Source organism: Lacerta agilis, chromosome 2 (genome assembly GCF_009819535.1).
Source record: "Lacerta agilis isolate rLacAgi1 chromosome 2, rLacAgi1.pri, whole genome shotgun sequence".
Classification (NCBI taxonomy): domain Eukaryota; kingdom Metazoa; phylum Chordata; class Lepidosauria; order Squamata; family Lacertidae; genus Lacerta; species Lacerta agilis.
The window spans coordinates 22277906-22305790 of NC_046313.1; the positions used below are offsets into that span (position 1 = coordinate 22277906).

The window sequence follows — 27885 nt, forward strand, 5'->3', positions numbered from 1 at the left end:
TGTGACTAGACTTTGGACACTGGGCTTTACGCATGCCAGAATACTGTACAATATACAACAAAAATGGCAAGTTGTGTGTGTGTGTGTGTATGTGTGTGTGTGTTTTCTGCCCATGGAAGCCGCTGAATGCACAAAGATACTGGCAGATGCAGAGCGAGATCAAATAAAACTACTAACTACTAAAAAAAAAACCTGGAAAACTCTCTAGATAGATACCCATCTTCACTGTATTACCAGTATATCACACTACAGAATAGCAACACTTGAGTTTCCAGATATATATATAATAATACTCAGCTATTACTCTATTTTTCTTTGCTCACCCTCATTAATCTCAAGGGATAGGACTTTTAAATGAAGTGTGTTGTCTGATAAAGCAATTTAATTTTAAGTTTAAAGTTTTCCAGGTGGTTGGGTTTTTGTTTTTTTAAATGACCATTGCAGAGCTTCCTGTTTAGTTAATCTTATTTTTCCTACGCACATGCAAGCCTTTACAGCTGTCAGTTGTCAGACTATGCTATCAGCCATGATGGATGGCCAATATCACCAGGGTTCTCTGTCTCAGCATAAACGGCTTAGTGAAATTACTGGGAGTTGGTCTTCCATACTACATGTTTTTTGTCCTTCATACTTAGAAGACTTTTTAAAAATTTCTAGATACTATTTTATTGTGATAGCAAACCTTTACTGGGCTTAATTTTGATGGCAATCTGTTGTCAGATAATGATTTTGTTTTGTTTGAATTGTAGGGTATCACTTTTTCACATGGGTTGCCACAAGGATCTATGCGAAGGGGATTTCAAAAATTGCCTTCATGCCATGATTTGATGAAGAATTCATTAGCTGGTTTTTATTTTTTAAATTTTAATCCTTTGTTTTTCTGCTTTTTTTTTTTAAAAAAACCCTTCATTCTGGTCTTTACATACCATGTTTTGTATGGTATTGCCAGTATTCATAGAATCATAGAGTTGGAAGGGACCCTGAGGATCATCTAGTCCAACCCCCTGCAATGCAGGAATATGCAGATGTCCCATACAGGGATCAAACTTGCAACCTTGGCATCATCAGCACCTGATCTAACCAACTGAGCTATCCAAGTACATCATTTGTATTTGAAAACGTGGTATGTTGCACAATATATCTTTGAGCTTGTTACAAATTTTGTGAAAGCCATATGCAATGAATGAATAAATGAATGAATTTTTATTTGCGTCAGCCATCGGCCATAGCAATAAAACAACAATATAATATACAAATAATAGAAATAAAAAGTCAATTATATAAAGTACATTTTAGGGGTTTGAATTAATAGTCAAAGAGTGGACCTTATTCTGATTGCCCCAGCTAAAAACCTTGCAACCTTTGCTGTCACCTGCTCATCTTGATCTGCCAAAATCTGAAGAAGTATCTGAAGAAGTGTGCATGCACACGAAAGCTCATACCAAGAACAAACTTAGTTGGTCTCTAAGGTGCTACTGGAAGGAATTTTTTTTATTTTTTATTTTGTTTTGCCAAGAGAAAGGGCACTGTGGCAGTGGTTGGGTGACCCGGAATGGACAATAAAAGAGGGGTGATAATCTCATTCCTCAAGTCTTTATAAAGAGTGCAAGCCAGCAGGGCATGCGCCACCAATTCGGTACTGCCATCTCCACAAGGGCATAAGCGTTTTTTGTGTGGAATCTGTTGGAATTGTCCCTCAGGTACAGCCGAGGGCAATACATTCAATCTTGCGAGAGTAAAAGTGCACCTATATTTTAGAATTGGTAGGTTATGCAGATAGGGTGCCAGAGTCTAAATGGGAAGGTGGAAAATAGTCATACCATGGGCAAAATTTCCTTATTGTGGCCAAGTTGTTCTGACGCTTGATATCATTTAGGCGCTGACCATATGCAATGAAAGGAGTGTGGTGGAGTCTCCTTCTTTGGAGGTCTTTAAGCAGAGGCTTGACAGCCATCTGTCAGGAATGCTTTGATGGTGTTTCCTGCTTGGCAGGGGGTTGGACTGGATGGCCCTTGTGGTCTCTTCCAACTCTATGATTCTATGATTCTATGAAAGCTTGTCCCAGCCTGAACCCCCTCCCCAGTGTTCTAAGGTTGCTGCTGGCATAACTGGGTGAACGCCCCTTTATGCCAGGGTTTGCTAACATTTTTCGTGCTGCATTGACCCAGGATCAGCCCTCCAAGGGCTGCGTGTAAAGATGAGCATGGCCAATTTCGAATTTTTTAAAATTTATTTTTATTAGGGGTAATTTCGAGGGAAACCTAGGTAGTCAGAAAAATCACAGCAAGGGACCCATGGAAATGTTCAGCAATAGCTAAATGAAAACATTAAAGTGGAAAATTTTTGGGAGGCCATGAAACAAATATTCTGTGTTACCCCTCACCCCCACCCCACACGGAGGACATTCTGATTGTAAGTGCAGAGTGCAAATTCATCAAATAAATACTTAAAATAAAATAAAAGTTTACACGGACAGAGATTTGGGCAGCTGAGCTCCGTATTTTATATTATTTTGAGGGGGTGGGGGTTAATTGCAATTTTCATATAAATCGGCTGCTTAAAATCTCGCCAAAATGAATTGCAATCCAACCCCCAACTAGGTTCTTCTTCTGCAGGTGCTAGAAATTAGTGGACTTTCCTCACACGAGGGGTAATGTTTTGAGAGGCAAGTAACCATGCCGTGCTCTGAACTGAGACTGTACAAACATCCCTGCAATTTTCACAGTTCATCTAGTGCACTTCAACCCTCACCAGCAACAACCTTGTTATTTCAGTTTTGCCTCCCCTTCCTCCAAATTGCACTTTGTAGAATATAATCCTCACTGTATGCTATGAACTGTGGAATGTTGTCACGGCACAAACCTTGCAGGTGGGCTGGTTGCACTGATAAACCGGATAGCAGTGCCTTTGGAGCTGGTGGCAAACTTACTGAAATGCTTTACGATGTCATTTCCCCCCACTGTACAGGTGAAACTCGAAAAAAAAATAGAATATTGTGGAAAGGTTCATTTCTTTCAGTAATTCAACTTAAAAGGTGAAACCAATATACGACATGCAAAGCGAGATATGTCAAGCCTTTATTTGTTACAATTGTGATGATTATGGCATACAGCTGGTGAGAACCCCAAATTAACAATTTCAACTTTGGGGTTTTCATCAGTTGTACGCCATAATCATCACAGTTATAACAAACAAAGGCTTGACATATCTCGCTTTGCATGTCATGAGTCTATCTCATATATTTAATTCCAGTAGCTAATGAAAACAATTGCTTACATAAATGGACTTTTCCATGATATTCTAATTTTTCGAGTGTCACCTGAATATCCCCACTTCTTCTGGCTTGGGTATGCATTGGGTTAGATTTTTTTCAGTAGCTGCCTGCTAGAATCTTTTTTGTTGTTGTTGTTGTTGTTCTTAAAACCAGAGTAAGCCATACACTGCGTTACTTCTGTTTTGCCACTTAAGGCAAAGAACATGAAAGGAACAAATGCAGTTTGCTCAGATGATGTACTCTGGCACTTGTGTTTCCTGAGGAGAAGCAAAGATAGATTTGACTGTCTGGACTGGACTTAAAGGGAAACATAAAAAAACAAACCAACACATGCCACCCAGTTTTCTCCTACACTCCTAGTGAGCACTGAATGTTAAAATGTTTCTCTAAGTTATTTTTTAAAAACCAAGGCCCAAATACTCAACATTTGTGCAGAGGTTCAGGGCAACTGTTCTTAAGGTTCATGTGCTGCAGCCCTTTTGGATTATGCCAATCCATTTAGGTCAGGGTTCAGCAAACTTTTTCAGCAGGGGGACGGTCTACTGTCCCTCAGACCTTGTGGGGGGCCGGACTATATTTTTTTGTGTGTGGGGGGGCAATGAACGAATTCCTATGCCCCACAAATAACCCAGAGATGCAGTTTAAATAAAAGGCACATTTTAATCATGTAAAAACAAGCTGATTCCTGGACTGTCCGCGGGCCGGGTTTAGAAGGCAATTGGGCAGGATCCTCAGTTTGCCTACCCAAATTTTTAGGTGATTTAGGTGGAGGAGGTTTGCATATGCAAATGCTACTACAGTCGTACCTCGGAAGCCGAATGCCTTGCGAGTCGCACGTTTTGGCTCCCAAACGCTGCAAACATTCCGGTTTGTGTTCCGGTTTGCGGACGTTCTTTGGAACCTGAACGTCCGATTGGCTGCAGGAAGCTTTCTGCAGCCAATCGGAAGCCGTGCCTTGGTTTCCGAACATTTTGGAAGTTGAACGGACTTCCGGAACGGATTGCGTTCGACTTCCGAGGTATGACTGTACTCCATATCAGAAGTCTGATCTGTAGAAATGGATCATATTGAAGTGCCTCTCCCCCACCACCTTCTGAATCTGCAGCAGGGCCGTCTTACCCATAGGCACTAGGGGTGCGGGGCACCTGGGCGCCTGGCTCTCAGAGGCGCCAGGCTGAGAGTCCGGGGCCCGAGAGTTGAGTCCGGAGAAGAGCTTGCCCATCAGTAGGAGCGCTGTGGCAGGTTCTTCTGCTGCGGGTGGCTCTGTGCCACGTGTTTGGGGGCAACTGAGCCAGCAAGATGCTGAGGTGGCCGGACGGCTCCATACTCCTATGCACCTGGGACTGGGCAACCTGTGTTGGGGGCACCAGGCGGATGTTCGCACCCCGGCGCTGCATATGCTTAAGACAACCCTGATCTGCAGTTACAGGTAGTTAAGCTGGGGAATGTTTCTGCCTTGGTGAGTGGCTAAAAGTCAAGGTGGACAGTATTGAAGCTAAAGTGGCTTGTTTGAAGGCAGCCCTTTGTAGATCCCAGGAAGCAGCACATGGTAGCTCTTGGAACCAGTGTATTCCACCCAGTGGGCTTGTCATAACAAAGGAGGCCATTATGAATGAATGTAGCATTAGTCAGTTTCGCTATAACAGCAGCAGTAGCAGCAGTCTCTGGGAGCGCCAATACCACCCAGTGTGGGGCGTGAAGTTCATGATGTATTGAAAACAGGCCACACTTTTTCAGCTTCTGAGGCTTACTGTAAACAACTGGGATTAGGGAAAGTGATCCTAGAAGCTGCAAGCTGAAACTCTTGGCAATGTTCTTGCTTTGAAACATTGGCGTCTCTCAGCGTTTAAAAGATTTCCATTCTGCCTTTCCTAGATATGCTGAGACCTAGTACACGCTCCTCCCATTGTGCAAGCAAGTGAACAAGCCCAGGAGCTTTGGTTAACCAGAGCTTCCAGTTAACATCAAAGCCAGGAGCTATGATTAATGGCTTCTAAAGAAGCCATGATCTGGAAGCCAGCGCTAAACCATGGCTTCCTTCTGGTTTCTTCAGAAGCTGTTAACCATTTATGATGATATCCTTGTTTAGAAGCCGCTTTTTAGGGCAAAGCCTTCACAAAGCACCTTACCTAATCATGAAATGAAATACATCTTGAAACAACGAAGAATCCACATGATAAAATGTTTTTAAATGCGTGGAACAGTTAGTTAAACAAAAATGAATAAGATTTTGGAACCAGATCCATCAAAAAACCTGTGTCATAAAGAAACCTCATTTAAAAAATACAGTACGATAGATAGATGAGAGAGAAAGAGAAAAAGAAAGAGAAATTAGATATGTTGGAGCTCCACAGAGCTTGAAATGAATTGGATTTCCATAACCTGGAGATGTCTCCAAATGGACACAACCTGTTAAGATGCCATCACTATGTCATGAATTGGATTTTCTTTACATTGAACCATGTTTGTCACCTGGTTCAGAAGAAATCATTTTGAGGTGTGTAGCCTACAGTCTGCTTAAATAGTCACCATCTTTAATAATATGTGCCACACACAGACTTTGGCTTCCTCACTTCTCAGTCCTGGCTCTATACCATGTATGAAGACAGAGATCCAATAGAGACCATTCAAGTCCATGTCTACTTGATCCCCATCTGCATGTTTTTGACAAAGATGGGCTGGGCTGCCCACCACTCGGCATGACATTAGGTGACTCAACTTCAAAGGAAGGAATAAGGAATGCACTTAGAGTGCATTTCTGAATTCTGTCTTTCCTTCCTTTTGCAGGTCTGGTTTGAAACCATGTCCGCAAGAAGGACAATTTTTGAACGCAAGTTGGTCTGCAAAGGAAGATTCCTGCAGAAAGTGGGCCTTTTCAGCAGGGACCAGTGACATGTGGGAGCTCAAAATTGAGAACTCTCAAAAGCAGCCAATCCCAGCAAAGCTTACATTCGGCGCCTTTCAGTTGAGAACTACGAACCGCAAGCCCGACTTTCAGAAGGGATTGGTGCCACTTGAGAGCTCCTGAGTGGACCCCAACACAGTGAGGCTTGCTATTAAAAGGCACTGAATACAACCCCTGCTTGCCAAGGAACAATTGAGAGTGCACTTTGAGACTCCTGATTGTTCCTTCGCGGCCAAATCTTTACCGCATTACATCAGGTGTGGATGCAGGAAACAGCCTCACGGGCCAAATTAGGATCCCCTGCCAAGCCAAATTTGGCCCATGCGCTGGAGGTTCCCTGTTCCTGCTCGAAAATGAATGCGGTTGCAGAAAGAGAATGACCAATATATTGGTAAACCCAAGGATTCACAAACACAGCAGTTGCCAAATAGCCCCCTAATCTTCTTTCTTGATACCTAAGCAAATAAGACCATCATTATAGATCATTATCTAGGACTGTTAGTTAATGATTCTAGCACAGCCAAGTTAATAGCTGCCTTGCCTGTGCTGGAATCATTAAGTAACAGCCCTGGAAAATGATCCGTAATGATGGTCTTATTTTGAAGATAACTTTTCTGCCCTTCTTTTATAACAAGAATACAAAGCTGAAAATGAATGAACTGCAACTAAAATATTACGTTCATTTTTCACATGGTCCTTCCGCTGCCCACCCCCCTAATATTCTCAACAGGGTCCCTTCTCCAGTCTTCAGAGAGTAGCTGGAAGTGGGGGGGGGGCAGAAAAAGGTCCTCCTTTCCTTCCACACTGCAGTTTTAATCTAAAATCTTAAGCGCAGTACTGCGCCCAGAGCTCAAAAACTGCTTGCACTAATGGAATTCCCTGTTGCAAAATGCGCCTAGAACAATGGGTGTTTCGAACATTGCTTTACATGCTTGACAGAAAGATTACTTTCATTTTAAATTGGGGCGAGCGTTCGGGAAAATGACTTTGGCAGTCCCACCCACAATTGAACCCATTCCCCCACTTTGTGTGTGTGACTCTGCATGATTTTACGCACTATTTCCAAAATGTAACCCCTGTGTAAGTTGAGAGCTGCCTGCAGACTGCATTCCCTTAAGACATACAAGCAACAAAAACCAATCACAGCTGAAATCCCTCGCCTTGGTTCTTACTCTTCTAGTACTGTCACACAAACAAAATTCGAAAAACTGCTAATATTGACCCAACTCTTCTGTCTTTTGAACTTCCAACCAGGGCTAGCCTTTGGGCTGCTCTGTATGTTATCTGTTGCCTGTACAGGAAACTGCAGTCATACCGGTATATGTCTAGTATCCCAGATAGGTGGATTGGGCAGCTGTTGTGAGCAATGGGAAATAATGGAGATCAGTGTTTGTAGGAAAGGATAATGCAGGAAGCAGGCCTCATTGTTCCTCTGGTAAACCTTTCACACCTGTGGATGATGGGAATCTTTCCTACCTGGTTTGCTATTATTTTTTTTTTAATAGTCTCCAAGATGAATGGAAGCACGGCCTAGCTGCAGTCAGCTTGAATAGAGGACTCGGGAATGTCTGTTTCTGCTTTGTGGTTGCTACGTCCCTGTTTGTCTCCTTGCCCTGTCATTAGCATTTCATAGATGACACCATTAGCAGATCAAGCAGGATTTCATGTGTGTTAGGTTGGGAGGGTGGGAAAGGGTTGGTTGGTTGTTGTGATGCTGTGATGTTGTAATGAAAGAGGCGCTGAGCCAGATTGAGACGGTTGTTAAGTGGAGGACCTCGGGTTTGCTCAGGGGCAAGTACGCAGGTGTCAAGGCAAGTTGCCAGATCAGGGGGATTTCTGTGAGATTCGAGGAGTATCAGGGCAGCATATTAACATGCCAAAAACCTAGTAAAGGGAAAAGGCATGTGTGTGTGTGTGTGTGTGCGCGTGCGCGCGCGCACACACACACACACACACACACACTGTATTTCATAGTGCTGCCTGTTTCGTTAAGCAGGTAAAGAGAATCCATTCTGTACTTTGCAACATCAAAAGGAGCATTGAAAGCATCAAGACAAAGGTGGAAAACCTCCTATGGCTATGTAATTGTGTTTGTGGGTGATATATGTTATAGAAACCACAGTGCTAAGTGATATATACCGTATTTTCCCGCCTATAAAATGTCCCCATGTATAATAATAATAATAATAATAATAATAATAATAATAATTTTTATTTGTATACCGCCTTTCTATCTTATGATACTCAAGGCGGTTTACAAGCAGAAGAAACAAAAAATGTACATCTTATAACAATATAATGCAATACAAAAATGTGATAATAAAACAAAAATTTAAAATTAGCAACCTACATCAAAAAGTAACATTCAACAATTATTAGAGTAATATAAAATAATATCAACATATAAAAATTAAACAGAAATCCACTCAACATTTACAATAAACAATTTCTAAACTAATCAATAAAACAATGGCAAGCCACAGTACATAAAATAATACAATAAAAAATTGAGAAGCAAAGACTAGAGGGTGGGGCAAGGCATGTGGAAGAAGGCCTTGCCTGATGGAGTCTCTCCCCTCACAGTTCTTCCTCCAGTACCAGCTCCCTTTGAAGAGTCCCAGAACCAGGGGGCACATTCTGGCTGGGATGCAAAGCAAGGCCAATGGGGGAAGTAGCCTGGAGGGCCTCGTGGTTTGATGTTCTCCATCCCAAGCAAGTACCTGTATGAACTGTTGGAAATGCCTTCGTCTAGTCTAACCACTACACCACACTGGCTCTCCAGCGAACTCCTCACCATTCCCATCCATGTAGGAAGCAGCACCTGGAAGTATAACGTTTGAAGTTCACCGCTGCAGAAAATCATGAGGAAGAATAACCAACGGATTAACATCCAATACACCCGAGCCCCGCTGAGGCTGTGAGCTTTTCTAGCAGGATGTGAGAAGTCTTGATTTTTTTTACTAGCTCCTTTAATTGCTGCCGCCACTGCGCCTATAGCTCCCCCTCCCCCTTTCCAGCCACCATGGGGTGGACTCGAGAGCTCTGCCAAAGCAGCCGCAGCACAACGCCTTGGCCCTGTGCAGGCATCAAACTGCAAGGACGCCCCCTATTTTGGGAGGACTCCGATTTAAGAAGATGGGGAGGGGGGGGACATACTATCCGTGTATAAGACGAGTCCAGATTTTGAACATCATTTTAGAGTAAAAAAAATAGTCTTATACACGGAAAAGTACGGTGAATTGCTGAAATTATCAGTATACACAAAACAGGAAGGATGTTCTTGTTTCAAACGAATCCCTAACAAATATTGGCGCGAAACCTCCCCAGACAACCTGTTTCTTGGGCAGCTATTGATTTTCATTATTGAACTTAATGGCAAGCCTGTGGCAAGGTTCATTAATTCGGTCTCTGTAGAAAAGTCATGAGAAGAGAAGACTCCCTGGAAAAGACCCTGATGTTGGGAAAGATGGAGGGCACAAGGAGAAGGGGACGACAGAGGATGAGATGGTTGGACAGTGTTCTCGAAGCGACTAGCATGAGTTTGGCCAAACTGCGGGAGGCAGTGGAGGTTAGGGGGGCCTGGCGTGCTCTGGTCCATGGGGTCACAAAGAGTCGGACACGACTGAACAACAACAACAAAGAAAAGTCATAAATATCAAGTATTCATTGCACCTGTAACTGAAATCTTAAATTAAGGATAGTTAAGATACATATACACTGATTGAGGGTACTGCTTGTGTGATAATTCATTGAATTCATTGAGCCTTTTTTTTTTTAAAGGGAGACAGGAGCCTGTGCAACTCTGTGCATGCACTGGGAACGTGCGTGCTGGTTAGAAATGGCTGAATCCTGAAGAGGGTAATGCAGACTCTTCAGGCCAGAGAGGTATCAAAAGCTCCTCTGGTGTTTTGATTTCTGAGAGGGCAGGGATGCCATAGGCTGTTTTAAAGGGCACTTTGTGTGTCCCTGGTCAGAGATGTCACCTGAATCTGTGGCTTCTCCCCCTCAGGATGGGGAGCTGATCCCTGGGTCATAACACTTTAGGCCACAAAATATCTTGGGCCTGTCCTGACTGAACCATGACACAGACATTCTGAAGGGCTGTAACACTTCACCTCATCATCATCATCATCATCTTTTTTTAAAAAAAAATTCTTCACCAGGGGTAGGTTGCAGCAATTTAGAAACGAGATATTAAACACAATACACAGTTTAAAAGAAATTAAAGTATGGTGGGCCCTGAAACATAGCGAATATCTTCTAAAAATAAATAAATGGAAATCCAAGACTTGATTTTATTCCCACCCCACCCCAAATCGCCTTATTGCAGCCATGTTGCAATTATACTTCCTTCTCCCCCCCCCCTTATTCCCATTGTTACGGTTGAATTTGGCTTGGTTTTTTTTTTTTAAAGGGGTTTGTTGTTCTTTGTGCTCCCTAGCAACCTGTAATCCCCAGCTACTTGGGCAAATGAAGGTATGTGTTTGTAGAGTGGCACCTTCATTTTTTTTTTTAATTTTTGCCAACCCAGACATGTTGCAATGACTGGAAGCTACAGGCTAAATATCAAGAGAGGCATTTTTTAACGAGGAGAGTTAATTGACGAATGTTGCAATTGACGCCTAAGGAGGTGGTGTGGTGGTTTGTCCATCATTTTGAATTTGCTGAAAACAAACAGCTTATAACTGGAGAACCATGGTTTCCTGGTTTTGTTCAAAATGAAACCGAATGTGTGTGGTAGTGGGATTGTTGTTGTTGTTGTTGTTGTTGTTACTGTATTATTATTATTTATATACCGCCCTATACCCAGAGGTCGGAGGGCAGTTCAGGGATGCATATAATGTGATTTGTATCTATTGTGCCAGCACACCAGTCTTCTACTTCTGGCTGTCCAAAAGGGGGGTGAGAGGAAAGACACAAAACAGCCTCACAGATTTTCTCTACACATATTCTTGTATTTGATTTTTGGGGGAGGAAAGGAGATCCTTCCACCTGACACCTGAAATTGAACAATCATAATAGCAATAGAAATGCTGTTGAATCCCTTCCAATATTTTGTAGCATCTCCACATCCCCCCAACAACACACCAGTGAGGGTATCCCTTTCATTCCCATTCATGATGCTGTGCATCATGCGGTTCCACAAAGCACCTGCTGTATGCAATATAGCGTATATTTATTCATTTAGAAGATTTGTGTTCTGCTTCCTGCCTAAAGCCCTCAAAGCAGCTGACAACGCCTGTGTAAAACCAGGGGCATAGCAAGGCTCTTCGCCACCCGGGGCAGCGTGCGTGGAGCAACCCCCTGGGGGCGGGGCGCCGTGACGTCAAGGCGGGCTGGGCGGAGCCGCAGTGTGGAGGCGAGGGGCGGGCCAGAGAGTAGTAGCCTTTTAACAGGGTTCAGGTTAAAGGGATTTAAAGAAGAGTTTGGCAGGTCAGTGTATAAACAATTGCTTGCTGAACGATCCTTGTGCCTACTTAATAGAGACTCACTCCTTCAGACCCAGCCACCCAGTTTCTGTGCTAACCAAGTCTCCGTTTTGCCCTTAGGATAAATTCATTCATTCCTGCAATTTTCATTCCATGTTGCTTCATTTTTGGCTTGCGTGGGTTTCAAAATACCAGGCGCAGAAAGAATCAGGAAAAGCCAGGGTATGGGGCTCTGAGCTATTAAAAACTGCAAAGGCTTTCACAACAGCTCTTTTGACTGGAAGACATGATCACAAAGGTGCCCACTTTGGTTTCCCAACTCCCCCCCCCCCAAAAAAAAATCACCTGCACATTTTGCATTTCCTCTCCCCATATAATGCGATGCTAGAGAGTTAAAAAATAAATTAAGGAAAGATGGACATGTCAGGAAGCCATATTATTCTGCTGTGTTGAATGCAGCATTGAGAATATGCAGATGTGTGCCTGAACTGCTGACTGCATCGAGTTAGAACTCGAAAATGTATAATCTGAATCCCAACAAAGAAACTTTGTATTTTGAACTCTCTCCTCTTAAGCATTCAGGTGCCTGTGTCAAATTAGACCTGGCACTTAAATCAAGCACTACAATCAAGCCCTGTGCTGCAAGATGTTTCTGAAACCCGAAGAAAAATTGTTCTTATTCCCCACCCCTCTCTGTTTTTTTATTTCACAGGCAGGAAGAAAAATCCAGGGCTGAAAATTCCTAAAGAAGCATTTGAACAACCACAGACGAGCTCTACGTATGTCTTGAAATCTCAGCATGATTGTTTTGGGTTGGGGTGGGGGATTGAAACACGGGTTCATGAATGTCAACTTGGCGTATTAGCCAGCCATTATTTCTGGTCATCACCAATCCCCTCCCTCACTTGAGCCTCCAGGAATGCAGACTCGACATGGAAGTGAGGCAGGGTCCTCTCCCATTTGTGCAGAGTACATAGAGCAAGAAGCAGCGGCCAGGTGGAACAGCTGGTCTCTTGTGATAGACTGTTCCACCAAGTCGGGGCCAATACTGAGAAAGCCCTGGCCCTAGTTGAGGCCAACCTAGCATCTTTGTTGCTCGGGACCTCCAAAAGATTATTATTTGAGGACCTTAAGGTCCTACACGGGACATACCAGGAGAGGCAGTCCCTTAGGTACGAGGGTCCTAAGCCACATAGGGCTTTAAAGGTCAAAACCAGCACCTTAAACTGGTTTAACCAGATTTCCTTGGAAGTCGGTTCCATTGCTTCCAGATAAAATACATAAACCTGCTTAGTCTTGGCAGCCTCATGGTGCGTATCTTGGATCCTTGAAATCTGGTGACTTGCTTGTTACCCGAGGGCCCCCTGACAGTTCTTTAGGTAGCACAACAGACTCTCAACTTTTCTCATTGTTCCAAGGTAAGATATGGGTTATGTCAAGGAGGCTTTTCTCTCTAATCTGCCCTGTCTGGCACTGGGCAATGCCCTGTTATTTTCTCTTTCATGTACTGTGTTTGCTGCATGCCTCTCTCTCAAAAAGGGGGTCTGTTTTAGCTTATGGTGCCTCTTTGAACACAGTCTTCAAGGCTGAGCATTTGCTGCCCCCCTCCTCTCTTCCCACAATCTCCCCACAACCCAAAACAGTGAAATGAAGCTTGATCTCCACCAGGAACCCGAGACAGCCCTTGCAGTCAATGAAAGGACTTATTAAGACAGAAGATTCACTTAGGAGGGCTTTTAATTGCCTCGTGGAGGGCAATTTTCCACCCCCACCCCCTTCCTCCTTTGATCTTTCAAGGGGCCATGGCTGTGCCATCAACATGGGTCTGCAGCATTAGAAAGTCAAATTCCAGGACACCTCAAATGGTGACGTTAAAATATGCCCTTAAGAGAGGACTGCCTAAGATAGAGAAAGTGATGTGGAAAGGGGAGAGTGCAGAGCCAGATTCTGTAGACTTGCTGGACTAGAATGAGATTCCTGGGGCTCAACTTTTAGGATTGGAGAAGGATTACGGCTGGCACTGTCAACAGATGAAGTCATTTTCCTGTCCTTCAGTCGAAGTGGTGGGATTATAGTACCAAAGGTACTTTTTTTTTTTTAAAGCTCGGACTTAGCAATATCAAAAAGTGTGGCTGCTCCTGTAAGGTTCCTGTGACGGTGCTTCACGAGTAACGGAGCAATAGCCCAAACAGTTTTCTGCAGTTTTATTGTGCAATACTATTTACAGTGCAGAGCTACAAAAGGCATGTCTGTCTCAGTCGCTGGCAGAATCTGGGAGTGGCCCCTTCTGGCTCCTTCCCCAGCATAAGAGTTTTGGCACCCCAAATCTCCTCCTACCCTCCTTGCGTTTCACCCCTCTGCATAATTGGGGCACCAGAAACTGCGTGTTTCCCTCCTGACCAGCCGAGCGAGGTGAGGTGCTGGGGCTTTTTGCAGCATCCTCAAGCCCTCTCCTCTCCCAGCTGACCCCTTCCCTTTCCTCCCCACTGGAGGTGTGGCTGCTTTTCGTGCTGGAAGAGGTGCTGCTGCTCAGTTGGTGTTGGGGCTCTCTGTATGCTAACAGACCCTCCATCCCCCTCAGCGGGCCAGGAGGCAGTTCCCTGACAGCTCCTATAAACAGTCATCAAATGTCTACTTACTCTGTCCTTCCCCTGTAATATCCAGTTGAACTCGCCTTGTGTTGTGATGCTACAAAGTTCTACCTCCCCAACCCATCGCTCCACAGGCTGCCACATGCTAACCATAATGTCTACCTTTACTTCTAAGGTATAGAAGGAAGTAGTAGCTTAATTTAGCAGTTTACACCCACAAGCTGCTGTTTGTTATTAGAAGGAAATACTGCTTTCCTGTTATGCGATTAAAGGCTTCGATGATTAAGCGGTATAAAATGAATAAATAAAAGATTTGCAATCTATATCAAAGCAAGAGCTTTTGAAGCATACTTTTTTTTAAAAAAAAGAAAAGAAAACTTTTAATGAAGATTGTCACAGTGGTCACATTCAGTGACCCACTTATTTTTGGCTGTAGATAGTTTGAGGGAGAGTTATAGGGCACACTTTTTTAACATAAAAAAGAGGTGCTGTGCAAGATGGCATATATGTTAAACCCATGGGGTACACTGGTTGTGGATTTACTTGGACAATTCAGCTGAGCGCCTCCTTACGTATTGGCTTAGGAGTCATTTGCAAAACAGGAGCATGGCTGACTCTTTATGTTTCATCAAAAAGAAGGGATTTATGGAAAAGCTCAGCATTGCTCACTTTGGTCTTAGCTATTTCTGGTGCAGATTAATACAAGATAAATACAGTCTTTTTTTTTTACAGGCTGCCCATAAATAGAAGAGTATTTATTATTTATGGAAAAGATGTCGGCTTTTGCTGGGGGTTACCTGACTTCATTAGTTTCTTACTGCACCATGTAATTTTTGCAGCCCTGTTTTTTCTAAGTAGAGAAACCCCGAACCAGTGATTTCTAAGGTGGTAAAAGGTAAAGGTAAAGGAACCCCTGACCATTAGGTCCAGTCGCGAACGACTCTGGGGTTGCGGCGCTCATCTCGCTTTAGTGGCCGAGGGAGCCGGTATACAGCTTCCGGCTCATGTGGCCAGCATGACTAAGCCGCTTCTGGCAAACCAGAGCAGTGCACGGAAACACCATTTACCTTCCCGCCAGAGCGGTACCTATTTATCTACTTGCACTTTGACGTGCTTTTGAACTGCTAGGTTGGCAGGAGCTGGGACCAAGCAACGGGAGCTCACCCCGTCGCGGGGAGTCGAAGCGCCGACCTTCTGATCGGCAAGCCCAAGGCTCTGTGGTTTAGACCACAGCGCCACCTGCGTCCCCTTTCTAAGGTGGAGAGGGCACTAAAAATAGATATTGCAGTGGCATGAGAGAAAACAAGTGGCAAATCCCAAAATAGGGGCTGGAATTTGGAGATGAAATATTTCGATTCTGCCACAGGCCCATTTCAGATCAGCTCTAGGATCATTCAGGCTCTGGTTCAAAACAATATGTGATTGTATTGCTGGGGGTGTTCCTGCTGGGGGTGTTCCTTGCCCGCCACCATTTTGAGCTAGAAAGGGGAATGTGTGTCAGAAAAACTCTGTAGGCAAGAAGGAAACGTTTGAATGTTTGGAGGGGCTTGTCACTTGGGAGGGAGAGACCGAGCTTTCTCTTTGGAAAGCTGTTTTAAAAAGCTCATGTGGGTCAGACTTTGACAGCTTGTGAAAACGGTCCACTTCTCCCTTTGTAGACAGTAGCTGCAATTGTTATCTCTTTTTTTTTTTTAATTCCAAAATAGTTTATTTATAGGCTGTTCAACAAAGATATACAATAAATAATCCAACTTCAAATCATAATAAAAACTTTTCCAAAAAGAAATAACATTGTCACTTATTGTTATCAGTTTGTTAAGTTACTATTCCTTTCCTTTCTGGTTACAAAAAGCAAAACTGCACTAATTTAAATGAGGTTAGCCGTACATATCCTTTCATCAATCCATATATACATAACACCCAAAGGGAGAAAGAACAACAACAACAAAAAAACCAAAGAAAAAAGAAAAAGAAAAAAAAGAAAAAAAAATCAAACACCCTCATCCCCCTCCCTCCCCCAAATACAACCTAAAAAAAAACAACAATAAGCAAATTAGACCTGAAAAAACCATATCAACCACAAGACTCAACCCTCTCGACTTCCTGTCAGTCCCAAACGTAAAGCTCACTCTTACTCATGAGTGTGTATCAACATATCTCCTTATCTTTATAAAACTCTTAGTAGTGATGGTAGTAGTGAAGTAAAGAGCTGCAATTGTTATCTCAAAGGATCGACCATGTTTCTTACCAGGAAGCTGGATTAAAAATGGGAAAGACCCCTCCTTCCGAGTGACCCTTGGCTAATTCTGATGTTGTGTATACATGACATGTATTCACATTTGGTTCCCGGCGCATGGTCTAAAGAAAGCGCATAGCACACCAGCCTCGCTGAAGCTAAGCAGGCCTTGGATTGCCCCGTGCCTGGATGGAAGACTGCCTGGGAACCCTGCCTGGGTCACCTTGATTTCCTTGAGGGATGAAAGGATGGAATCAAAATGAAGTGCTTGTATGTGTTTATATGAGCCCTGAAATACTTCCTTCCTAATCTGTTTTCTGGGCCTTCGTTTTTTCTATTTCGCAGGCCACCTAGAGATTTGGACTCCAAAGCCTGCATCTCCATTGGCGACAAGGTACGGTGACGATCAAATACAACTTCTAAAGCTGGGAAGGAAGTGAACTTAACAGGGTTGGCTTATAAGTAACCTGCTAATCCCATTCCTTGGCACAGAAGTCATTGAGCTTCTTGACCCTCTTTACTTGATTCACCTGTTCACTTTATTAAAAATTTCACCTACCAAAACAAACTAAAGCTTCTGACTTCTCACCTCTTCGCTGATGTTGTCTTTGCATTTGGACACCCTTCGAGTAAAGCTGTGTATTTTCTCCCACATTGCTTGGGTGTATCAAGGAGGTAGCTCCGTCTTACTCAGGAGCAATAGTAAGACCTATGTGAGACCCTGCTAGGGAGTGTCTGGCTGGTATATGCAGGCCCTCATTGGATGCCACTATGCACAACAACTTTCCTGGTGGTTGACACCAAGTCGTTGCAGTGGTTTGTGCAATCACACAACTGCACTTTTAAAAGTAGCTTCACTTACGGCATGGGCAGGCAAACTCAGGCCCAGGGGCCGTATCCGGCCCAATCGCCTTCTAAATCCGGCCCACGGACGGTCCAGGAATAGCGTGTTTTTACATGAGTAGAATGTGTCCTTATATTTAAAATGCATCTCTGGGTTATTTGTGGGGCATAGGAATTCATTCATTCCCCCACCCAATATAGTCCAGCCCCCCCGAAGGTCTGAGGGACAGTGGACCGGCCCCCTGCTGAAAAAGTTTGCTGACCCTCGACTTACGGTATTGGTCCCTTGCCTTGAAGACAGACTCGAGTTGAATACCACATTCTCCAGACAAATGTGTATTGCAGCATCCCGTGGTCCACAAGATTCAGTTGACGGCTGACTTAAGCTTTTCATGTACGAGAGCATCTGTTTGTGAATAAGAATATCGTGTTAGTCCAACAGTTACTGCTTGGCATCCACCTAAGTTTGGAAAATGAGATGCAAATGATAACCAAATTGTGTTAACATGAAACTGTGTCAGGCAACCATCTGCCTTTGCTCCGGAGAGGCTTGACTTGGTGACGCTCGCTATGCTAATAGCTGAGACCCACTGGGGCAATCGTAAGTGTGTGCAAAATTCACTTCCAAGTCCAAGACTGGATGTGCCGTTGTCATGGGAATTCCCTAGTGTGACTGCAGTAGATGCAGGCTAGATGGTCAAGTCTTGCATATTTTTAATAGTTTAAGATCTAAGACACGTGTGAGATGGCTGCAAAATCAAACGGAAGCCAGCTGTTTGACCACCAGTACAGAGAAACCCAAACTGACTCACGAAAAGTCTGTTCCATGTGGGATTTAATGGCTGGTGAACTAGAGCTCTGATTCAAACCAGCTTTCATTTTTTTTTTTAAATATATGTTTCAAGTCCTCAGGCTTTGGTGGGTGGGATATTGAAATACATTTTTGTACCATTTAAAATATATATGGGCATCTTTTGATTACATTATTTTAACTTGGGTGTACTGAAGTTACAGGGGACCAGGTGGAGGGCCTTCTCGGCAGTGGCTCCCTCCCTGTAGAACACCCCCCCCCCACCAAATGTTCACAGAGATAAAGAACTACACAACTTTTTAGAAGACATCTGAAGGCAGTCTTGTATCAGGATTTTTTTTAATGTTTGACATTTTATTAGGTTTTTATATGTGCCGTAAGCTGCCCAGAGTGGCTGGGGTATGTATGTATGTATGTATGTGTGTATACATTATTATTAGAAACAAAAATGAAGAATTCATAGATCTGACTATGGGAATAGTTAAGAAAGAGACCTGTATACAAATCCCCTGCAAAAAGAAAGAAAGAAAAGAAAAGCAGATTGCCTCATTCTCTGGTGACTCCTACTGCTCCGTCGAGGAATAACCCAAATTAATAGGCCTGGTTGCGTTTCCTAACCCCCCCCCCCCAGCTTTTTATGTAACATCTCTACAGAGGCACCTGCTTACTGATATATTAATAGCAACAGTTGCTCAGCGCCAAATGCTTATTGCTAAGCTCTGGCTAGCATTAGCAGCTACCTCCAAACACTTGCTCTCGCTGCTGTTAAGCAAGGAAGCTACAAGGCGTCGTTCTCAAGGCCGTAATTTTCAAGCAGACCCAGTATTCAACTTTTACGGCAGCAGGGGGACCGCTAGTAAAACGAGCGTTCGAGGTGTGCCAGCAGGTCCAACTGCACCTATTTAGAGGAATTATGTGAGTTTGTCAGCAGAACATCAGCCGTGGATCGTGTTGCTGATCAGTGCTGTTTGGGTGTAAAGGCAAAAGGAGGAATTCCGTATGTTCTGAAATGTCCCATGTCTGCACGCTACACGGTTGCTGCAGACGTAGCGATGAGAAAAAGCTTAACCCGTTGGGCTGTCACATTTTTGTCCAGTTTGTGTGTCTTCCTATAGGCTTCTAGTTGGTCATTTAAGAGGAAGAAGGTGCTGCACTGAATGGACCTTTTATCTGATTCAACAGAATTAAGATATATATATATATCTAGAGAGAGAGAGAGAGAGAGAGAGAGAGAGAGCTTTTTACTGGGGGTACGCAGGGGTACACATACCCCTAAACATTTTGTGAATCTTTGTACTTTTGTCCATTTACTGTATTTATTTTCCCCGTTTTGAACTATAAAATGGTGATTTTCGTGAGTCAAAATGAGAGTACCCCTAAACATTTTTTAAAGAAAAAACCACTGTGTGTGTGTGTGCGTTTTCAAAAGTTTACATACTTCACCATCAACCCATTGACTTCCCATCCCCCTCTTCATAGTATTCTATGTTTATCCTTGAATGCTGCATATTTTAACCGATAACACTGCATATATACCTCCTGAGTTTAGCCTTAATGTGTGTTTAATATATTAAATGGTATGGAAATTAAACAATCGGTCAATCAGTGTTTCTCCCATCCTCTCTAATTTGGAATTCTGCACATCCTTTTTCAGGTACTGTATTGCTTGAAGGCCAGTTCTTACCAAATCTGTGACATTTTTCTTGGTTAGAAGAAGAGGGGAAATGCAGCAGGATTGATGTAAAGGCTGATACAGATGGGCACTAGCGCTGTCTGAGTGTTTTCTGTTCCGTCTCACACCTAAGCTGCAGAGTGCAAATTTATTGGCAATGTTGTAAATTCATTAGCATTTTATAGGTCTGCCTTTCAGAGACCTAGGCGCCCCCCCCCCCGCCACATTTGGTGTTTTGAGATGGGAGGGAATGAGAGAGCCATCTGGAGCACAATGACCCAGTATTGCATCAAAGAGATGTCTGGTGTAGAATGCCTTTGTTCCAAAAAAAAGCAGGTTCCCTTCTGTCCCAGGAAGGGAGAGATGTTCCAAAAGGTTCATAGAGGAAGCAGATTTTGATCTATAAGTTGTACATGCATTTGCTGTTGCGATCTCCCCTTCATCCCTGCTCAGTCTTTTAAAGAGAGCTGAAATTTGGTCCACTGCTTTTGTCAGCAATTAAAAGCACAGAAGAATAAAACTGTTTCTCCCTCTCAGGCCTCAACATGTGAAAACCCATAGTGGTAGTTTATCTACAACTAGAAAACAAGGGAGGAATGTGTAAAATTCAGGCATAGGCCCAATGGCCAAGCCAGACATCTGAACTGGAAGGAATGGGGACAGGTCGTCATCCTTGCAGAGGAGGAGATCAAATCTCCTGTGCCAACTACTTAACTTTTTGTCGTCTAGCCCAGGAAATAAAAATGTGGGTATGGAAAGCAGCGCACACCCAACATGTCTAACTTTTGTCTTGTGTTAACTTGTGCAAAATTCACAGCAGGTGTACACATTTCCCCCTACCCCAGTGAACAACAGTGCAGGAGAGGGATGGCGTAAATTTGCTCGGAAGGGGGAAAACACTTCGAACCCTTTGAGTAAACTGATTTTTTTAAGAAAAGTGTTTTCTAGTGATGGAATCTAGAAATTGACATTGAACTTGCTGTTTCGTGGTACAAGTGTATATGGTCAAAGCAATGCCCCCTTTAAAGGAATGATTAACCATGCCCGTAAGAGAGGTGCTGCCCCCATCTTCAAAACTCGAATGGCATGATGAAATCCATCCAAGCGCTTTTGAAGAAGTAAGGATATGTTGGTGGTCCAGATCAGCCTTGCATGGAAAAACAATCCTCCCATGGTAGCCGTAGGCAGCCAGGAATTGCATACAGGTGAGTGTGCAGGCTGGCGCACGAGGGTCAGACCTCTGTCTTCCTCCTCGGCTAGTCTGGTTTGGTTTCTCTGCTGTCTGCAAAGGAAGGGAAGCCCATCCTCAGCTTTGTCTCTTTTACTCCCACCTGTTGGGTAGAAGGTCATGCTGCCTTACACTGAAGCCTCATCCAGATTTTTGTGCCACATTTCTAGGCCCAGGTCTGCACTTTAGGGCTCTGTGTCCAGGTAGTGATTTTTTCGTAGTTCCAGAGCTTTGCCTGCGAAAACCCGCGTTTTACCGCTGAATTTGAGCAATAGGGTTTCCTGCAGATTGATGCTTGCTCCGATTCAGCTGTAAAACTGGGAGAGCACTTGGACGAAGGGAGGGGGAAAAAAAACACCATCCAAAGAGCTTTAAAGCATTGACCTGTGCCTGGAAAGCTCAGCACAAAAGGAAGTCTGAATGAGCCCTGAGTCAGACCGCTGGCCCACCTAGCTCAGTATTTTCTACACTGGCTGGCAGCAGCTCTCCAGGGTTCCAGGCAAGACTCTCTTCCCAGCCGTGCCCTGAGATGGCGGGGATTGAACCTGGGATCTTCTGCGTGTGGAGAAGGGAACTTCCTCCCTCTGTGGCCAGCACAGAATTCCAGCCTAATAGACTCTTAGTGGGCTAGTAACTATTGTGGGCTTATTTACAAGCCTGCTCTGTATGCACAGATTTGGAAATTCAGAGCTAAGTAATCCATTGAGAAGCTGCAAGTTTGGACACATTAGAAATGGAGCTACCCAGTTCGTTGAGCAGGGTACAAATGAAAGTATTATTATTATTGGATAACTCCACTTTTTGGCTCCTGATGACGTTCTCTTGGCTTTATCTCTCCACAGAACTTTGAAGTCAAAGCTGATGACCTGGAGCCGATATCAGAACTGGGCCGCGGTGCATATGGCGTGGTGGAGATGATGCGGCACATGCCCAGTGGGCAAATTATGGCAGTGAAGGTAGACTCCTTCTTTGAACGCAATAACTGCCCAAATTAACTCCTTACCTTCCCAGCAGCTATTGACCTTTTTCAACACTTAAGTGTGTGTGTTTCTCTCTCACACACAGAGAGAGAAACATACACAAACACACATGCACAAATGCTTTGATAATTGATTAATTGATTTTTAACGGCAAAAGCAATATTTACTGAAGTGCTGACTTGGTGGGAGGACATGAGCCAAACTGTGGGGATTCAGGTAGAGCAAGCTTGAACTTTCATCATTCCTTAAATCTAAAGAAGACCCAAAGATCAGCCTGTTTTATTGTTCCGGATTCTTTCCACTGAACCGGAGGATTGTGTTTAATTAAGCAGGCCATCAGTAATATGGAGTAAAGGGGTGGGACTTACATTACGAATCCCGTCAGCGGAAGCCAAGCGTAAGGGTTTTCTCAATGGGGCTTTCTTCTTGCCACTTTCCCCTCCATGCTCTGCCCCCCCCCCCATTGGCTCTTGGTTGGGAGAACCCCCAGAACAGCAGGAGGGGGAAATCGTTCTAACTGGCAAGCTGAATTGCTTGCGCAGATGGAACATTCAGCATAGCATGACGTTGAATTCCACCCTAAGACATTTGTATCCTAGCTGCCATTTATTGGGTCAAACCACAAAATTGCCTTGCATTCCGCTAGTTATATTTTTATATTTAAGAATTAAACTTTTCACTCTTGCTTTGGATTTGGAGTAGATTTCAGGGTTGAAATACGTGGTCATGTTTCCCACCCAATTATCACCTGTTCGAGCTCCAGATCAGCCTTACAGGCTCCTTGGAAGCATTTGGCTGGCTCCCAGGGGTGCCAACTTGAATAAAATATGGGGGGGGGACAGGGGCAGGTAAAATATGGGGGGGACAGGGGCAGGTAACTGATCACAAACACTATTTGACTGGCAATGCCCATCAACTTGGGGGGGGCAGCCACCTCAAATATTTTATTGGGAGGGGGGCAAAGCCCCCACAGCCCCTAGGAGTTGGCTCCTATGCTGGCTCGTGTTAGGATTGGGGTGTTTGACTAGGTGAATCATTGGTCTGATTCCAGGCCTCTTGACTCTTGTAACTTGATTGTTTTGGCTTTTCCCTAAAATGTATTGAGTCTCTCCAGGACGGTTGCTTTCAAAATGTGGGAGCAGTACTTTTCAATGTTGAGGGCTATTTGCATCCGCTCTCAGCTTGTCTCGTGTGAACTGAACTAGGGATGTAAGAGTTGGTATATAGGTGTGCATATGAGTGCATTTTGTTAGTATACATCTTTTGAGTGTGTCTGGATGATCACATCTTGACTTAAGCTGAGGTATGAAGAGACCACGGTGCACGGTCATAACACTTAACTAAGCTGATACATGGCCATCAGAAATGGGCCTTTGGCATCTTGTCAGTAGGACAGGTTTTCTTAATCTTTTCAATCTGCCTTTAGGCATGAATTCCACTCTGATAGCAATCTATTAATGTATGCTTACTCCTGTTCCCTAACATAGTGGTTTGGTTATGATCTTTATTATCAGCCAATATTGTCTTTGGGCTGGGTCCAAGATGGACACATGGCAACCATATGCATGTCTATTGAGAAGCAAGTCCCAATGAGTTCATTGAGACTCCCCCCCCCCACACACCCTCGATTAGTGTGCATTGGATTGCAGCCAAACAGTTGAACTTGGTTGACTTGACTTTGTCCCATTTATTTCAATGGAAACTGACAAAGGTGGGATCCATCCTTTTCCGTCCATATTAGAGCCCAAACAACTGGCCGAAGACGTAAATTGCCTTATTCTCGGTTAGGATGTTTGTAAAACAGTAGAGCCCGATGTATTTCCAAGTTAGATAGTCCTCACTGGAGCAAAACCAAACCTGTAAGTATATGAGCTTTGTGCATGACTACTGTTTTCAAGTACTTGCAAGCATGTATTTCATTGAGGGCTATGTTCAATTATGCATTACTAAAATGTTTTGTTTATAATGATTTTTCAAATTGGGTTTCAGTTTTAACGAAAGACTTTAATTTTGAAATCTTCAAATCGGAAAGAGGTGGGAGGAATCATTTTATTCAAAACCGTTTCACATTCCCGGTGGATTAAAACTCTTGGGGGGAAAGTTTTACTTCTGCTTGTATTGCATGTCCCACTGAAGCTGATGATCCTACAAACTGAAAATGATTGTTGACGTTCTTGTTTCCTTTCTGAAAGCTATAAAAAAGAAAAAAAAAATGTATCATGGGCCTTTGGGGACAGGGGCAGGTACTGGCACCAGTGTCAAATACGGTTACAACAGCCGTTTGAAGAGGGTAGTAACCATGGTTAGCTCACTGTTAATCCAAGGAATGAGCAGCTATAACCTACATTTCCCCCATCTGGTCCATGGTGCCAAGCTGTTTTACACCCATGCACATGGTACTACTGCCTGCCAGGGATTTTGGCACATGGACCACTGCAAAAAAATAACTTCATCTTGGTTAGTGCTAACTACATTTCACTCCGTCAAACCTTCCTTTAGGATCCCAGTTGTACAGTAAAACCATAGTCAAAACAAACAAACAAAATTCCATCCAGTAGCACCTTAGAGACCAACTAAGTTTGTTCTTGGTATGAGCTTGCTGAGCTAAGTTCTGCTGTTGTGGAGGACATGAATAAGGAGACACCAGCAAGGCGTGCCTGTTGTCTTGCAAGCAAAGAAGCTGGAGATGCATGGAAGTTACTTTAACCATGGTTCACTTAGCACAGAGGCAGCAGATTACCATGGTTAATGCAAACAATGCCCTGGAAATCCACTACAGTTTGCAATCAGTCTTCCATTATGGTTAAAATATTCAAAATACTGGTTAAGCTTTATGTCCGTGTAGGGTCAAGTTGATCTGATCTGATCTGAAGCTTCACAGGAGCTTCGGTGTAAACCCTTTCAGGTAACCAGGGGCCTCCTGTGTACATTAATATTGGTGGACATGTTTAGGCATGTAGGGGTGTGTGTGTATCTATCTATACCTATATATATGTATGCGTGACACACACACACACACACACACACACACACACACACACCTGTTCTTGACATGAAGCTGAATGAGAGAGTTCTTGCTGGGTGCATCAGAGGTGCTGCACACACAGAGAGCCACCAGATTGGGGCAGGTGAGGGATGTATTGCTAAACCAGAGCCTCTTTCAGTAGCTTCCCTCCACCAAATGTTCTGCCATCATAGTTTTGTTAATGATGGAAAAACAGAGAAGAGAGAGAGAGAGAGAGATGGGAGATAAAGCACTTCTGTAGTAACAATAATCCTTTGCCCTTCTATAGCACCTCACATCCGAGGATCTCACAGTGCTTCCCAGACATAAATTACGCCTGTGAGGTAGGTAAGCATTATTATCCCCATTTCACAGAGGCACAAAAGAGGCTTAAAGAAAAGAAAAAAAAAGCAATGTGCAAGCATGGCCTCTAATTTGGGGTGCCTGTTATGAGACACTTGCAGCCTAAGCCTATGTATGTCTGCTCAGAAGTAAGTCTCCCTAGTTTCAATGGGAATTACTCCCAGGTAAGTGTGCATAGGTCTTATTATCCATTGCCACTAAAGCACTACTTTGCCATTAGGAACCAGGGTTCCTCGGAAGCCAGGGCTTCCCAAGTCAACACCTCTGCTGCCTTGAGCTTCTGTGGCTGCTCCTGCGATCCATTTTTAGGTTGTGAGATTTACCTAGGTTTGAGCCTTCCTTGCTTTTAAGTGTTAGGCCACAACAATTTTGCCTTTTCGTTGTTGTTGCTTAAAGTATGGGGCATCGCGGAGGCGAAGCTGCCTTAGGAAAACGGAGGCGGCGCTGTTGACGTTTGCTTGGCGAAATGACCCAAGCGAAGTTAATTTTTTTGTGTGCCTGGTCAGTGAGTTCTTGGATGAAATTCACACGGCTCAGGGGAGGAGGAGAGCGAAAGCTGAAAACGAGTCTTTCTTTCAGCGAATCCGAGCGACAGTCAACAGTCAGGAGCAGAAGAGACTGCTGATGGACCTGGATATCTCCATGAGGACAGTAGACTGCCACTTCACCGTAACTTTCTACGGTGCGCTGTTTCGAGAGGTATGGCTTTGTGGGTCTCCTCTTGTGTCCTTCATTTGGCCTGCAGCCCTTCACAGCACAGTGGTACCTCGAGTTACAAACGCCTCGGGTTACAAATGCTTCAGGTTACAAACTCCGCTAACCTGGAAGAGTTACCTCGAGTTGAGAACTTTGCCCCAGGATGAGAACGGAAATCGTGTGCCGGCGGCGCAGCGGCAGCAAGAGGCCCCATTAGCGAAAGCACAGCTCTAGTAAAGAACAGTTTCAGGTTAAAAACGGACCTCCAGAATGAATTAAGTTCGTAACTAGAGTTACCACTGTACATAGGAAATAGCCTTCTTTTTTTAAAAAACAACAACAGATCATAGTACGTGCTGCTTATTCTGACTTACAGTGGCTGTCCAGGGTCTCAGTCGGGCTCCATCCCCTGCTTCCTGATTCAAGGGATTGAACCCTGCACCTTCTGCATGCCAAGCACCTTCTATACCACTTGTGCATATCCTCACTGAACACGGATCGTTCTTTTAAGTATATGTGCAAGACCTTAGTTGAGGAATACTGGGTGGTACCCTCTTTGTGGCGATGTTTGATATCTCTGTTGTGAGATGAGTTTTCAGCCTATCTGATATTTTCTTAAACAGGTCCAAGGGCTTGTCCACAGAAGGATCAAATGGACCTCTAAATTCAATGCAAAGTTTACCCACCTCCTTCATGCAGGGGACATGAAGACTACCCACTCTGCCATTGTGTCAAATACTGGGTGGTAATGTTAGTTAGCTCACAAGTTAGCTAGACCATAGGAAAGCAGAGCAAGGTATCTGCAGAGGGCTAACAGAAATATCTACCTTCTCAACCACTCCAGAGACTGAATAGTACAGGAAGTGCACACTGGGAGCCAGTATGGTGTAGTGGTTACAGTGTTGGATTAGGACAGTGGTTTCCAAACTTTGCCCTCCAGCTGTTTTGGGACTACAATTCCCATAATACCTGACCACTGGTCCTGTTAGCTAGGGATTATGGGAGTTGTGGTTCAAAAACAGCTGGAGGGCCAAGTTTGGCCACCACTGGACTAGGCCCTGGGAGACCAGGGTTCAAATCACCACTCAGCCATGAAACTCACCGGGTGACCTTGGGCCAGTCACAATCTCTTTGCCAAACCTACCTCACAGGATTGTTGTGAACATAAAATGGAGAGGGAAAGATATGCCACCTTGGAGAAAAGTTGCAATATGTGTAATAATAGTAATAATTTTTGGCTCTCTCCTGAAACTTCCATTTGGTGCATGCAGTCGGTTAAATGGTTAAAGAGCGGTTGATTAAAAAGCTTGGCTCCCCTGCCCTTTTCCTTCTGTGTTAACTTTATTGATGAAATGGGGATTCCAACCTGTATGACAGCTTGTGACTTCCTTTTCTCCTTTCTCCAGTGCCAGGTCCCTCCTTCCTCTCCCAACACCTCGTGTTTCCCAGTACTTCCTAAAGAAGCAAAACAAAATTCCACACAACAGGAAAGCGGCGTTTAGTGCCAGAATTCCGGATTTCTTTTTAAAATTGGTGTTTTGCTTGGCGTGGAAACGATCATTGCAGAAATTGAAATCCTGCTTCTGTTTCCTCATTGCACCAATTGGAATTTGTTTTGGAGGACGGAATTCACATGGGCCAAATAATCCTTCAAATAGCCCTTCTTGGCTCCTGCTGTGCTTAGCAAACTTGTTGCCTACCTCAAGGAAGTTAGCCTTGAGGCCCCGATGTTTCTGTGGTCAGAGGGGAGCCAGCTTTGTGGTGCGATGCTGCAGCTTCAGAAAATAAAATAGCTATGCAGCTTAATTTTACATTGTTAATGAAATGGCTGAGATAACTTGTGGCCGAGACTG

The 27885-nt window shown here is 43.9% G+C and overlaps 1 protein-coding gene across 1 annotated transcript in view; it reads left to right on the top strand.

The window, feature by feature from the left end:
* MAP2K6 (mitogen-activated protein kinase kinase 6) overlaps nt 1–27885 on the top strand; it is a 66521-nt gene that overhangs the window by 22747 nt on the left and 15889 nt on the right. The window contains exons 2-5 of the mRNA XM_033138918.1: nt 12321–12387; nt 16781–16829; nt 21832–21945; nt 25916–26035. Coding sequence (XP_032994809.1) covers nt 12321–12387; nt 16781–16829; nt 21832–21945; nt 25916–26035 — 350 coding nt within the window. The remainder of the gene's footprint in view (nt 1–12320; nt 12388–16780; nt 16830–21831; nt 21946–25915; nt 26036–27885) is intronic.